General features: G+C 54.2%; 1 protein-coding gene across 1 annotated transcript in view; it reads left to right on the plus strand.

The window, feature by feature from the left end:
- Positions 1–715: 715 nt before the first annotated feature.
- The window catches only part of LOC133361209 (zinc finger protein CKR1-like), a 20,111-nt gene continuing 7,204 nt past the window's right edge, over positions 716–13,622 (plus strand). The window contains exons 1-4 of the mRNA XM_061580093.1: positions 716–929; positions 6,238–6,317; positions 12,508–12,625; positions 13,350–13,618. Of these exons, the coding sequence (XP_061436077.1) occupies positions 6,255–6,317; positions 12,508–12,625; positions 13,350–13,618 (450 nt within the window). The 5' untranslated portion in view covers positions 716–929; positions 6,238–6,254. The remainder of the gene's footprint in view (positions 930–6,237; positions 6,318–12,507; positions 12,626–13,349; positions 13,619–13,622) is intronic.

The following is a 13,622-nucleotide window of genomic DNA, read 5'->3' on the forward strand; positions in this document are numbered from 1 at the left end:
CGAGAGGGGGGTTGGGGCGAGGGGGGGGTGGGTGGGGGTGGGGGCGAGGGGTTGGCGGGGGTGGGGGCGAGAGGGGGGTGGGGGCGAGGGGGGGGGGGCGAGAGGGGGGTGGGGGCGAGGGGGGGTGGGGGCGGGCAAGTAGGTGGGGGGGCGAGGAGGGGGGGCGAGGGGGGGGGGTGGGGGACGAGGGGAGGGGCGAGGGGGCGGGCGGGGGGGCGGGGGTGGGGGCGAGGGGGGGGCGAGGGGGGGTGGGGGTGGGGGCGAGGGGGGGTGGGGGCGAGGGGGGGTGGGGGTGGGGGCGGGGGTGGGGGTGGGGGCGAGGGGTGGGGGCGAGGGGGGGGGTGGGGGCGAGGGGGGGGCGGGGGCGAGGGGGGGGCGGGGGCGAGGGGGAAGTGGGGGTGGGGGCGGGGGTGGGGGCGAGGGGGGGCGAGGGGGGGGCGAGGGGGGGGGCGAGGGGGGGGCGAGGGGGGGGGCGAGGGGGGGGCGGGGGCGAGGGGGGGGCGGGGGCGGGGGTGGGGGCGGGGGTGGGGGCGGGGGTGGCGAGGGGGGGCGGGGGCGAGGGTGGGGGCGAGGGGGGCGAGGGGGGGCGAGGGGGGGGCGGGGGCGAGGGGGGGTGGGGGCGGGGGTGGGGGCGAGGGGGGGCGAGGGGGGGCGAGGGGGGGGCGGGGGCGAGGGGGGGGTGGGGGCGGGGGTGGGGGCGAGGGGGGGGGGCGGGGCTTTTAAGGGGGTGGGACGTGAAGAAAAAAATCGCCTCACAGAGTCGCGAGCGAAAGAAATAGTCGGACTGGACGCGTCAGGAGAGAGAGAGAGACAACTTGAAGTCGTCGTCGTCGTCAACATCGTCGTCGTTGTGCCTCGCGCAGATAACGCAGCTCGCCGCGCCCACGAGAGAAGTTGCGCCGGGCCGCGTGTTGCGACGAGTGGGCAGGGTGAGTGAGTGAGGGGGGGCCCCTCACGGGAGAGAGGAAGCCTGCGCTAGGCCTCAGGAGGCGGCCTAGCCGCGGTGGGGCAACCCGCGCCGAGTTGTTGTTTTGATGGCTTGGTGGTGGTGATGGTTGTTGTTGGTAGTGGTGGTGATGGTTGTTATTGTTGTTGGTAGTGGTGGTGACGGTGTCGACTGCTTATTTACGAGTCGAGGCGCGAGGCGGTTCGTGACGGGAGATTTCGGGGCCCTGTCCGCTTCGCCGAGGCCTGCCGGCCTCTGTGGTGACGTTAAGTTGGTTGTTGGCGTTGTTGTGGTGGTGGTGATGGTTGTTGTTGTTGTTGATGACTGTTTAGTTATTGGTGGTGGTGATGGTTGTTGTTGGTAGTGGTGGTGATGATTGTTGGTGGTGATGGTTGTGGTGATGATAGCTGTTGTTTAGTTATTGGTGGTGGTGATGATTGTTGTTGTTCGGTTGTTGTTGGTAGTGGTGGTGGTTCGGTTGTTGTTGGTGGTGATGGTTGTTGGTAGTGGTTTTTGTTGGTGGTGATGGTGGTTGGTAGTGGTGATGGTAGTGGTGGTTGGTGGTGGTGATGGTTGTTGGGTTGTTGTTGGTGGTGGTGGTGATGGTTGTTGGGAGCGGTGGTGTCGCGGTTTGCGCGCTCCGCTCCGAACGTGGCGACGCGGGTTCCATTCGCGCTCACGGCCAGCAACACCCAGTGGCAAGCGCCTGGACTGGCACCTGCGCCTCCCCTAGGTCGACTCGGCCTCAAATGAGTACCTGGAGTGGTGCGTGACATCGCGCCCCGAGGGAGACGAAGGCGGCCGGGCGTGGTGATGGCCACCCACTCCCTCGTGGGCCCTGCCGGATTTCGTAGGTTCTCATTAACAGCACTTGCCCCTCCAGTCTGTTACAGGCTACTCGGGGGACCTTTGACCCCCCCCCCCCCGCTAGTGCGTGCTGGTTGCTGAGGACATCGCTCAAACACGCGTCCCGAGAGGTGTTCTACAGCACGTCCAACCGTGGAGATGGAGCGATTGAATCCGCTCGTGGTGTGCAGCACGGCTGCTGCTGCTACTGCGTGAATCGTTACTGCGGCGGCGGCTTGGGAAGCGAGGCCTTCATCCAGCAGTGGATGGATCATAGCTGATGGCTTGGGGAGGCCTTCGACCAGCAGTGGATTGACAATGGCTGATGATGGTGGCTTGAGGAGGTCTTTGTCCAGCAGTGGATTTATCATGGCTGATGATGATGGTTTACGTACGGTGCGAAAGACGGTCTGCATACATGACTTGGTAAGGCCTTCATCTAGCAGTTGATTGATCATGGATGATGATGATGATGGTTACACAGAGAGCAGCGGGGTGGAACGGCAGTGCAGCAGCTGGGGTGGTTCGTTCGCTGCGCGATGAATGAACCCGGCCACCCGAGTTCGACTAGCGGGCACGGCCGACGTCCGTGGCGGGTGATATCTCAAGCTGCCCTTTGCGACTTGGCCCCTTGAGCAACCCGCACGGGCCCGGCGTGCGTGGTGAAGTATGGTCGAACAACAAACGCACGGGCGGGATCAGGAGCACGGCGCGAGGCGGAATTCATCCAGCGGCGGCGGATAGACAAAAGGGCTGTGTGAGTCCCGCTGAGCTACGTCGGTCTTTTGTGGTCAAGCGACTTGGCCGCCCATTATAGCGAAGTGGCTTTACACCTGGAAGTTTACAGCAGCCAAATACTCCAAACGTGCGATGTCGATTCTAAACGTGGAGGAAATAACTGGAAGGCCCGGAGAAAAATGTATGCCACCACAGGGAGAGACGTTCACTACCTTGGCCTGGTATGGAGGAGGTCGTGGGTTCGATCCCAACCCTGACTCCTGCTGTATATTTGGAGTTTGCGTGTCTCTCTCTCTCCCCGTGGTCGCGTGAATTTTCTCCCCGGGTCCTCCGATTTTGCCCTCCACATTCAGAATCGACATCACGCGTTTAGAATGCTTGGGTGCTCTGCATTTTCACGTGATGATGAGAAGCCACTAAGTTTGAGCTTTCATTTGTGGCAAAGTCTTTTCTGAAAAAGAGCTGCTGCTCAGTTGGCCTGACCTGTTAAAATTGAAAATAATTTCTCGTTTTAGTTTCCGTCAGCTTTAGCGTCACACTCTACGGGATGCAAATTACTCGGTTCACCGATAATCGGGTCGTATATTTGTAAGTGTTTAGCATGAGTGAAAGCAATGTACGAGTGTAGACTGAGTATGAGTGCTATAAGTTAACGCAGTCATCATCAGGACCATAATTTATAAGAGCTACAATTTTTCAACATTTTGTTTTTCCAACTTGTCACGTTATATGTGAACTTCTTCATCGGAGGTGCGGGAGGAAGGACAACAAACAGCAGTTCGAAAGAAATTAGTTTTCAATCTCGATTCATACCCAGGGACTTGATTATGTGTGTACCACGTTGGATCTCTCCAGACCTTCCAGTGCAATCGTAACAAAGGAAAGACTCCCCTCACCTGCGTGTCACTTGATGAGGCGCTTGCTGCTCCTGCCTCTGCCGTGTGGTTTGCTTCGGAATGCAGTAGAACCCCCTCCTCTCAACGAGGGTAATTCGTTAAGCGAGACGGTCGTCAAGCGAGCGACAGAAATAGCACGTTCAAGACTAAATTCGTTCCGATAGGATTGAGATTACGCCTTGTTCACCCAAAAACATACTTTATAATATTTAAACAATGGATATTAATACATCAGTTTCAGTTTATTTCAGTTTCATTTATTTGGTATATTTTTACGTAAAGATGCCAACAACATAAATGCGTAATATTAAAAGAAACACGGTTAATTGATGCATTAATATTACTGTACCCACAACAGTCTGTCGTTAACAGGGGAGAATGGTTGGTAAGCGAACACATTGGGCTCCATGGCCAATGTGCCATCACTATACACTACACACGACATTATTAGTTTGCCTTTTGGCGTCCTCTGGTCAAACACCGTTTTGAGACTCGGCTCAAAAGAAAGCTGTCTCTGGTGTGGACCAATTCGTTTCAAAGACAATGAATATATTAGAGTTTTTTTGTTTGCATTCTGACCACACGTATTGTGGTTAATGCAGACATGATTCCTTGTAAAAGTGTTCAGTTTGGTGTTTTAACATTCTCAACGCAGCTGCTTTGTTGCCAGAAAAATAGGGAAAACCTATTCTCACACTACATTATTGTACGCTACACATTGGCCCTATGGAGGCATGTTGTTAAGTGATTAGTCGTTAGGTGGTCGTCGAGAGGGCTTCTGCTGCAGTAGACTCATTGCAAAGGGAGCAGTGGCAAGTCGTCAATGTTTGTATGTCGTGGTTCTTTGAGCCAACCCAAGGTTCCTCTGGGGGTGCTGCTGTGTGGATGATGGAGCTTCCCCTTACCTCCTACAAACGAGTGGGAGGCTCTCAAATTGTGATGGGTGGCAGTGTGGGTGGCTGGCTGGGTTCAGGTGACTGGGTGGGTGGGTTGAGGAGGTCCATTGTTTATAACGCTCGCAGAGCAGGTTGTGTGTGGGGGTGCTTTTAATCTTGCGCTGCTGGTGGTGGTGGGAGGAGGGAGGGAGATACGCGGCCTTGATGTGCGGGTTCTGTTCGGCGTGCATCGTACGTGTGTGTACATTGAAACTTCTTTCACACCTTACGTATCCAAGCAACCGTGCTGATCGGAGGTGCGATTGTAGGGGAGAGGGAAGGACGACAAAACTAAACACCACGACAAGCAGTTCGAAAGAAATTCGTTTTCAATCTGTATTATTTAAAAGTGCATAGCTCCAGTGGCTTCCCAGCATCGGAAGGAAGAGCGCTTTTTGTGTTTAGTTTGTTGTCCTTCCCCAGCGCCTCCATATTTTGGCGCGGTTGGCTACATATGGTGTGAAGGAAGTTCTACATACACACATGCGTATGTTCTGCACCAGGTCCTTGAACTTGACAATTCTTTTCATGAGCTCACTCGCGCGCACACACGCGCACGAACACTTGCACACACACCACACGCACGTACACTCGCGCACACATCGCACACACACCACACGTGCACACACACCACGCGCACACACCACACGCGCAAACACACCACGCGCGCACACACCACGCGCACACACCACACGCGCACAAACCTACACACACACACTTGTGCACACACACACTTGCGCACACACACACTCGCTCACAACAACAACGAGCAGTTTTTGAAGAAATGAGTTTTCAATCTGGGCTTTGAGCAGTCGGCAAAATCCCCAGCGCTGTTTGCGTTGACGCCGCTGCCGCCTTGGGTAGACCGTGGTGGCACGTGCCGCGAGATGCTGCCGTCTTGGTGCACGAGCCACCACCACCGCCGCTGCCACGGAATGCTAATGATGATACAGCAGCGTGTGGACGTGCCCGAGTGTCTCTCGGCGAGTGGAGTGGCGGTGGCGGCGGCGGTGGTGGTCGGTTCGTAATGGCCGTGCCGCTGATGCCGAGACTGAATCCCCAAGGTGTTCTAGGTTTTAAACGTTGGGATTGGAGTGTGCATCGCCTCTGGGGGGTGTGGGGTGGTTATAATGGCCGTGTCGGTGAGACCGACTGTGAGCCATCGTCGTTGAGGAGCTGGGTTCAAGGCCTGGATGCGAGGGCGACCTCGTTCGAGAGGAGCTTCGTACCGGCTGTGTCGGAGGCACTTGAGCCGGCACCGGTGAGAGCCTCTATTCAGGCTGTGTTTTTAGCAAAGAAAAAAGGTTTTTTGTAAAAAAAATAAAAAAAATCTGATGTTAAGGTCGGTATCTGCGTTGCCCGACTCGACTCATTTTCCCGGGTTTTTGTCATAAAAAAAATTAAGCATAGCGGTGAGTAGAAGAGATAGATATATATATAACAAGATTAGCAGTGCTTGTTGTACAATACCACCACTGCTTGCTGACCTCCACAGGCTGAGGGACTCCTCCAGTGAGGATGATCATCGTCCCAGGCTCATCCAAAGTGGGGGTGGCATGGGTTGTGGTGGTCGAGGCTGCCGACAGATTGACTGGAGTCTGCGTGGGACGTTGATCGGTTCCTTTGGAGGGGGCGGGGTGGGGTGGCTCCGTTTCTAACAGTGGCTGCACTGTCTCTGTCTGTCTGACAGGCGCTCAGGGCGGCTGAGCGCGGTCATGCTGTGTCTGTCTGACATGCGTTCCGTCTCTGACCGTGCGTGTGCTGTATCTCTTGTCTGACGGGTGATCAGGACAGTCTGACCGTGGCCGCGCTGTGTTTCTACGTCTGACAGACGCTCCGTCTGACCGTGGCCGCGCTGTGTTTCTACGTCTGACAGGCGCTCCGGACGGCGCCATGCTGGACGTGACGGTCAAGACGCTCGACTCACAGACGCGGGCCTTTTCCGTGCCCGAGGAGGTAAGGCGCTCCTCCATATTACAACGTGCGCTCTCATTCTCCTATAATGCCGCCTGTTGTTTTCACAACGCGTCAGTGGATGTGTAACACGATGAATGTAGGAAACATAAAAAAAATTATAGCGTGGATGTGAATGGGGATGTGTGTGACGTGATCCGAGCGAACAGACCTTTGTTGGTTTGCGTAGGAATAAAGTGGCCGTGCGTCTGGCTCTGTAGCATCATCGCACGAGACATTGGGATGCTGCTGGATGCATCTGGATGCTATCCACCACGTGCCCTCGGTCTTTGTGCAGCCTGTGTTATGTCTCCTGCATTGGATATAATGCGATCGAGCGAACGGAACTACGTCACGCTGTGTTTAGGAATAAGCCGTCGTAACGGCAGCTGCCTCGGTGTAGCATCATCGTCGTCGCGCAAGGCCCTGTGTTGCGAATCTCATGGTGTTGTCGCACACTGTGCTTTACCCCCTATATTATGTATGATTTATTATAACGCGATTTTTCCATAACACGGTGTTCTTCAGGAACGCAACTACTACAACCGCCACGTTATAGGAGAACAGAATTGTTGTTTTTATCGTACCAGGGTAGTAGCGTTAAACTCTCAACTAATCTTATTTTAGCAGGTAAGGCACGCTGAGCTATTTAGTTCTTTTTCAGATGTGCCCTTGCCACAAACGATAGCTCAATGAAGTAGCTTATAATAATTTGGGAAAGTATAGCAGTTGTCACTTACTCTAAACGCATGTTTATACAGGTAGGAACAACAGGTACCACACTGCCCACCAGGGATTATTTGTCTGTCTGTCGTGCATATTTGTCTGTAGCGCACGAATGCGCTGTCCAACCAAGTTCCTACCTGCCCACTCGGAAGGAACGTGTTAAACGTGTAGTGGGTATTGTGCGTTACACGCGGTTACCACTACTTACCTGGTGTAGCGTCAGCCACGGGGCAACGGCGAGTCTGGCCTGCATCAAGTGACGCCGTGAGGCCAGGGAACCCGGAGGTTACGCAATAATCCAGGTCCCTTCAGAAGGTTCCAGAGAGTAGGCGTGGCCAGGGGGGGCGGAGTGACCCTGGGAGCTGTAGATAAGGCGGACCCCTCAACGGGTTTGCCAGTCGTCGTCAAGCTGAAGACTGAAGAGCCAGCTTGGACTAGGACCCTGGGAACCCCGCACCCGACGTCCTTCTAAGGGCCGGGACTGAGTGGGTCAGTGGCCGGGACCCGATGACCTTGGCTGGGTCAGGTCAGCTCGCCTCCCCTCGGTCCCCTAGCCGTAGGGTTGATGTATATAGAGGAAGTGGTCCCATTGATAGGACACTAGCCTGGAGGCTCTACCTCCCCAGGGTATCGGGTGGAAGAGGCCAGTGCCCCTTTGTGTCAGGGACGTTGTGTTGCCGTTATTATAGTTATAAATAAAAGTGTTTACCTCCAGAGAAGACCGAGTCTCCATCATCACCACTACAAATGTGGAGGGAAAACTGGAGGACCCGGAGAAAAATCAACGTGACCACGGGGGGAGAGAGACGCAAACTCCAAATATTTACAACAGGCACTGTCGAGGTCGTGATCGAACCCACGACCTCCTGCATACCAGGCGAGGTAGCTAACATCTGCTAGCCACCGTGGCATCCGTGCCTCACTGCGAGAAAGGGGCCTGGGGTTCGATTCTAGGGCGCACCTCTACGTGGAGTGGTGCGTTCCCTCCCCGTTCTGCAAAGTGACTGGGACCTGTTGCATTAAACCGTTGTACAAGGCTTCAAAGTGTGATTTCTATATAACTCTGCCATTTCTTTATTAGCACCAAAACCAGACTCGTGGCTGACACTACACTTACTATTCACTACACTACTCCTGTACACTACACTACACCGCCACTGTACAAAATTGAAAACGAAATTCTTTAGAACTGCTTGTTTTTAGTTTGTCCTCCCCCCGCACCTCCAATTTGCGCGGTTGGCTACGCACGGTGCGAAAGAGGTTCAACATACGTACAATTTGCATCAAAAAGACAAAGATCCCCCATGTAGCCTTAACAGAGACTGTAGGAGCAAGTGCTGTTGGCGAGTAGCACCTATGAAGGCCGGTACAGCAAACGAGGGGGTGGGTGGCCAGCATCACGCCCAGTCGCTACACACAGCTACACAGGTACACATTTGAGGCCGAGTCGACCTAGGGGAGGAGGCCCAGGACCGGTTCGGATAATTGTCGCTGGTGTTGTTGGCCGTGAGTGGGAATGGAACTCCGATCTCTGCCAGGTTCGCAGCGCCAACTTCTGCGCCACCACCGCTCCCCATTTCCAGCCCACGCACAGCACACACCACACCTCAACGAGTCGCAAGACTCGTTGAGGTGTCCGTGAGTAAGCAGGCGTAGTCGTAGTAATAACAACACATTCTTGCGGAGGCAGCTGATAGGAACGTTGGGTTGCTCGGTCAATGGCCAGGGTCAACGGCGGCGTGGTGTATTCTGCAAATATGCCCGACTGTGAGGGTGGGCACAAGCCGGCGTGAGTAGGTTAAACGTTGAGTATTATAAGGGCACCACAGGTTGACCTGCCCCTCCCCACCCAGCCCCGTCCTCACCCAGCCCCTCCCAACCCTCCCCTCTCCACCCAGCCCCACCCTCCCCAGCCCCTCCCTGCACGACGGACGGACACAATAATCCCCTGTGGGCTGGTGAAACCAGTGGGTTCCTACCAGTATTAATAGTAAGTTGTTTGCAGGACAGCCTGTACTCAGCCTGGCATGGAAACGAGGCGGCGTGCGTGGAAAGTCCCCAGCCCACTTAAGTGTGTCCTGGGGGCTCTTCGTTGCCGCACTCGCTAGCTGCCCCTGGCACTCATTGGTAGTTTTGGTGGTGGTGGTGGTGGTGGTTGTTGTTGGTGCTCAGTCCTCCCGGTTGCTTTGTGCCAGATCCTCCTGCAGTGTTGCTCTCTCTCCTCTCTCCCGTGTCCCTGGCTCTCACCTCTAACCCATTCCTATCCTCGTGTAGGCTCTACATGCTTTCTGTAAAAACATTGAAAGTGTTTTTGCATTAGCTCTGTCTGTCCGTGCATCTGTCACGGTGGGGAAGCGAGGGTGCACTATAGCGCTTGTAATGGTAATCCAGTTTGAATCAAACGTTCGTGTAAGGTTTTGTTGCTGTCATGGGAGAGAACCGGACAAAACCATCAAAAAGGTTACATCTGTGCGACCCTTTTTGCCATTTATCAAAATGATGGCTGCCACGGTGGCTATGAGATGTGATCTCCTTAGGCTTGTACACAGGAGGTCTTGGGTTCGATCCCATCCCTGCGCCTGCTGTGTATTTGGAGTTTGCGTGTCTCTCCCCGTGGTCACATGGATTTTTTCTCTGGGTCCTCTCAGTTTTATCACTCCACATTTGAATCGACGTCATGCGTTTAGAATATTTGGCTGCTGATATACATTTGTGGCCAGGTCATTACTGAAAAAAGCTACATACCTCGGTGAGCCTTACCTGGTAAAATAAAAATAGTTTAGTTCGCTTAGTTTATGGAAAAATAAGAGTTGCGTTACCCTTTCTGGCAATAAAACAGGCGTTAACGTGTTCCAACATCAACGCGTTTCAAAAACAATGCATTTATTATTGTAAGAGCACGTTCGTTTGCATGTTTTTCCACAAGTAGTGTGTTTGGTTAATGCAGACTTGATGCTTCACAAGCGCTGCTATCCATTTGGTGTTTGAACATCTCAACGGCTCCTGTTTTCTTGCCAGAAAGGGTAAATAAAGCCGCCTCTTATTAGTTTTTCCATCAAAAGGTTGTTCCCCGAAGCGCTTTTAGACACAAACTTAGAACAGAACGTTGACTATTTGCAGACGTGTCACAGGGAGAGTTTTCACCCCGATTTTGCTAACCTCCTTGCCGGCTTTCATTCCGCTATTCCGCTAATTTAAATAAAGTGCGGTGGTCACCTCGGTGTGCGGTGGTCACCTCGGTGTGCGGTGGTCACCTCGGTGTACGGTGCCATCGCTTGCCGATCCGCCTCCTACCGGGTCCCCCCCCCCCCCCCCATTGTTTCTATTAACACGAAATTTCCCATTTAACGACAACGTTTTCAGCCAATCGGAGCGCTCCCAAGTGGACTCGGGCAGCAGGGGCCCCTCTTATGAGCGTTTTGAGAGCAGCTGGCTGCTAGCCGAGCTTTTCAATGTTTGATGGTGTGCGGTGCTTGTGGAAACAGCTCTCGTGAATACTTGGTGTTTCTTTTTGCTTAAAAGTTAAAGGTTGACAACAATGGGCCCCCTGAAATGAACGTGAAGGAAGTGAGGAAAGCAATTGGTTAAAGAATTCAATAAAATTGCTCCCACCCCAGCTTCTCCATCAACCCCTCAAGCCATCCGTGTTCTTAGCCCAAGGTAGCAATTTGTATTTTATGCTCTTATTTATGCACCGATTTAATGCTCTATCCATGTTTATTTTAATTTTAATGCTTTCGTGTGTTCTTATAACGTTTTTTTTATTAAAATGTAGTGTTTTAAATATTACAAGCTCTGCTTTTAGGGTGAAATAAATAAATAAGCTTCTGACAGACTTCGAACAAATTTTTAAGCCTTTAGCGTGCATTTTCTATATTCGATCAACGGTAATTTTGATTAACGATGGTTTATCACCGATTTAATATCGTTAAGGGAGGCACCACTGTAGATGCCGCCGTTATAGACCCCACTCTACGTGCGGGAGATTATTTAATTCCTCGCTTTGCTTTAATTTTTTTCTTTTCGGACAAAGCGTCCTCAACGTTTAACACAGTAGTAGTCGTAGTCGTAAGCTTTCGCCACCACCACCACCACCTGACACGGCCAGTCGGTAAGGGTTTGTGTCACGTGGACGAAACGTGGCCAATTGGCGACTGCTTCGGCGCGAACCGTGGGCAGCGGTGGTAGCGTGTCGCGGTTAGCGCTACGCCGCACTACAAACCCGGCAACCCGAGTTCGATTCCCGCTCACGGCCAACACTAGAAACGATCCTAGGCCTCCCCTAGGTCGACTTGGCCTCAAATAAGTACCTGGAGCGGTGTGTAAACATCGCCACCAGGCTAACTACACATTATAGTGGTGGACCACCAGGCTCGCTACACATTATGGTGGTGGACTACCAGGCTAGCTACACATTATAGTGGTGGATCACCAGGCTAACTACGCTAATCACACTGGGAGTAGCTACAACGGACAGGACCCCGGTTTGGGTCCAGGTCTACGTGTTGGTGACTTCTCGGACGTAGGACGTAGAGCTTCAAGATGACGACAACAACGCCGAACCCCGTTCCCTCTGGGGACCCAGCTTGTATCCTCACTGGTCGTGGCTGGCTCTGCCCTTGGACACGACCACCTTCTAGAAACTCTCGTAGCTTCTCCACCCAACACGTGACCACCCCTAGCCCCCTCCTGGGGGACCCTGTGAAGACTTTACCGGTCACGTGTCCTTCGGGGTCAACCAGAGTGCCATGGCCCTTTAGTAGCCCCATTCCCGTGGCCCGCACTCTCACACCCTACCCTGTAGGGGTCGGCACTGCACGCAGAGCGCGGTGCCATCCAGCACGCAGAGTGCGGTGCCATCCAGCACCGTCAATCAGTGCTCACCGAGCCCCTCTTGGGCCGGTACTGCACCCACATATACGTGGTGCATGCGATGTCAATACATCGCACGCCGTGCCTCTCGAGCCAGCAAGAGTTTATATAAGTTCTCAAAAGCTGATATAAACTCTTGCTAGTAACAGCTTCTCTTCACAAGGCAGCAGACATGGTGCTGCTCGTAGCAGACATTGCGATTTTCACCTGAACACGGGCGCTTGTGTTGCGTCCGAAGCGTCGTGGTTTATTTTGTTTTATTTCTACCTACGTGACTTTACCGAAAGAACCAAAGAGTGAATTCCTGCAGTCACGAAAGCTTCAAATCAAAATATTCTAGTGTTGGTTTACTCTCCAACACACACACACACACACCAGTTAGTGCTGAACTAGTAACTATTTGGCCACGTTTATGTTTACGTGATACAACTTACAATTGTCTGTGTCAGGTGGTGGTGGGTTTCATGACGTATTTATATCTACGCGATTTAACCCAACTAAACCTTCTCTCGTGGATAAGCGCGGATTGCAACCTGTGGCCGTGCGGCTGAGCTGCCTTGCCATCCCCTCCCCCCACACCCGCCGGCGTCTGCAGATCACAGTGAAGGAGTTCAAGGAGAGGATCGCGACGTCTGTGGCCATTGCCAGCGACAAACAGAGGCTCATCTACCAAGGCAGAGTGCTGCAGGATGACAAGAAGCTGAAGGAGTATGGTGGGTTGTCCCCCCCCCCCCCATCACCCCCCGCCTGGCGTCCAGCCTGCCCGTACGCATCGGTTGGTGGCCACAAGTCGCCACCGTTCGCCGCGCTCCTTCCGATTATTGGGAAGCCACTGGAGCTATGCACGGTGGCTGAGAGATGTTAACGCCCTCGCCTGGTCTACAGGAGGGTCATGGGTTCGATCCCGACCCTGACGACGCCTGTTGTGTATTTGGAGTTTACGTGTATTATCTTTCTCCTCGTGGTCGCGTGGATTTTCTCCAGCTCCTCCAGTTTTTCCCTCCACAATTAGAATTGTGAGGTGCCTTCAGAATATTTGGCTGCGGCTGTGAATTTCCACGTGATAAGCCACTTTGTTGAGCGGTGATTTGTGACGGCCTGGTCGCTTCTGAACAAGAGCTGTGTCGCTCAGTGGGCCTTACCTGGTAGAATAAAAAGTTTAGTTTAGTTTTCGTAAATCCTCTCGATTTGAACTGCTTTTTGATCTGTGCGAGTGCCCCCCCCCCCTCCACCGTACCCCCACGTCCTTAAACCCGATTGGTCGACCGATGTTGAGTACCTGATTGGTAGACCTGGGCTAAAAAGGCTCCCACGGCGATGGTGACGTCACTCGCATCCCACAGCGTGGAGCCAGGTTTGTTGCGTCACCTTGGCTATGTAACCCCCCCTCGCCCCCTCCCCTCGCCCCCCCCACTCCCCATCCACCACCCCCTGCAGACGTCCACGGCAAGGTGATCCACCTGGTGGAGCGGGCACCTCCGCCCTCCCGCCCTCCGGCCGAGGGGCCCGGCGGGGCGCAGTCCTCGGCGTCTGCTGCCGGCGCTGGCGGCCCCCAGCGTGGCGGCGGTGGGGGGGGGTCAGGGGGGGGCCCGGGGGGTGCGGGAGGGGGCGGCGGGGGAGGAGGAGCGGGGCCTCACCCCGATCGCAACGGGAGCGGTGGCTACATGATGATGGGCACCTTCAACGTGCCCTCCAACATAGGCGACGTGC

The sequence above is a fragment of the Lethenteron reissneri genome, chromosome 71, assembly GCF_015708825.2.
Source record: "Lethenteron reissneri isolate LAM-NWPU_2019-01 chromosome 71, ASM1570882v1, whole genome shotgun sequence".
NCBI lineage: Eukaryota > Metazoa > Chordata > Hyperoartia > Petromyzontiformes > Petromyzontidae > Lethenteron > Lethenteron reissneri.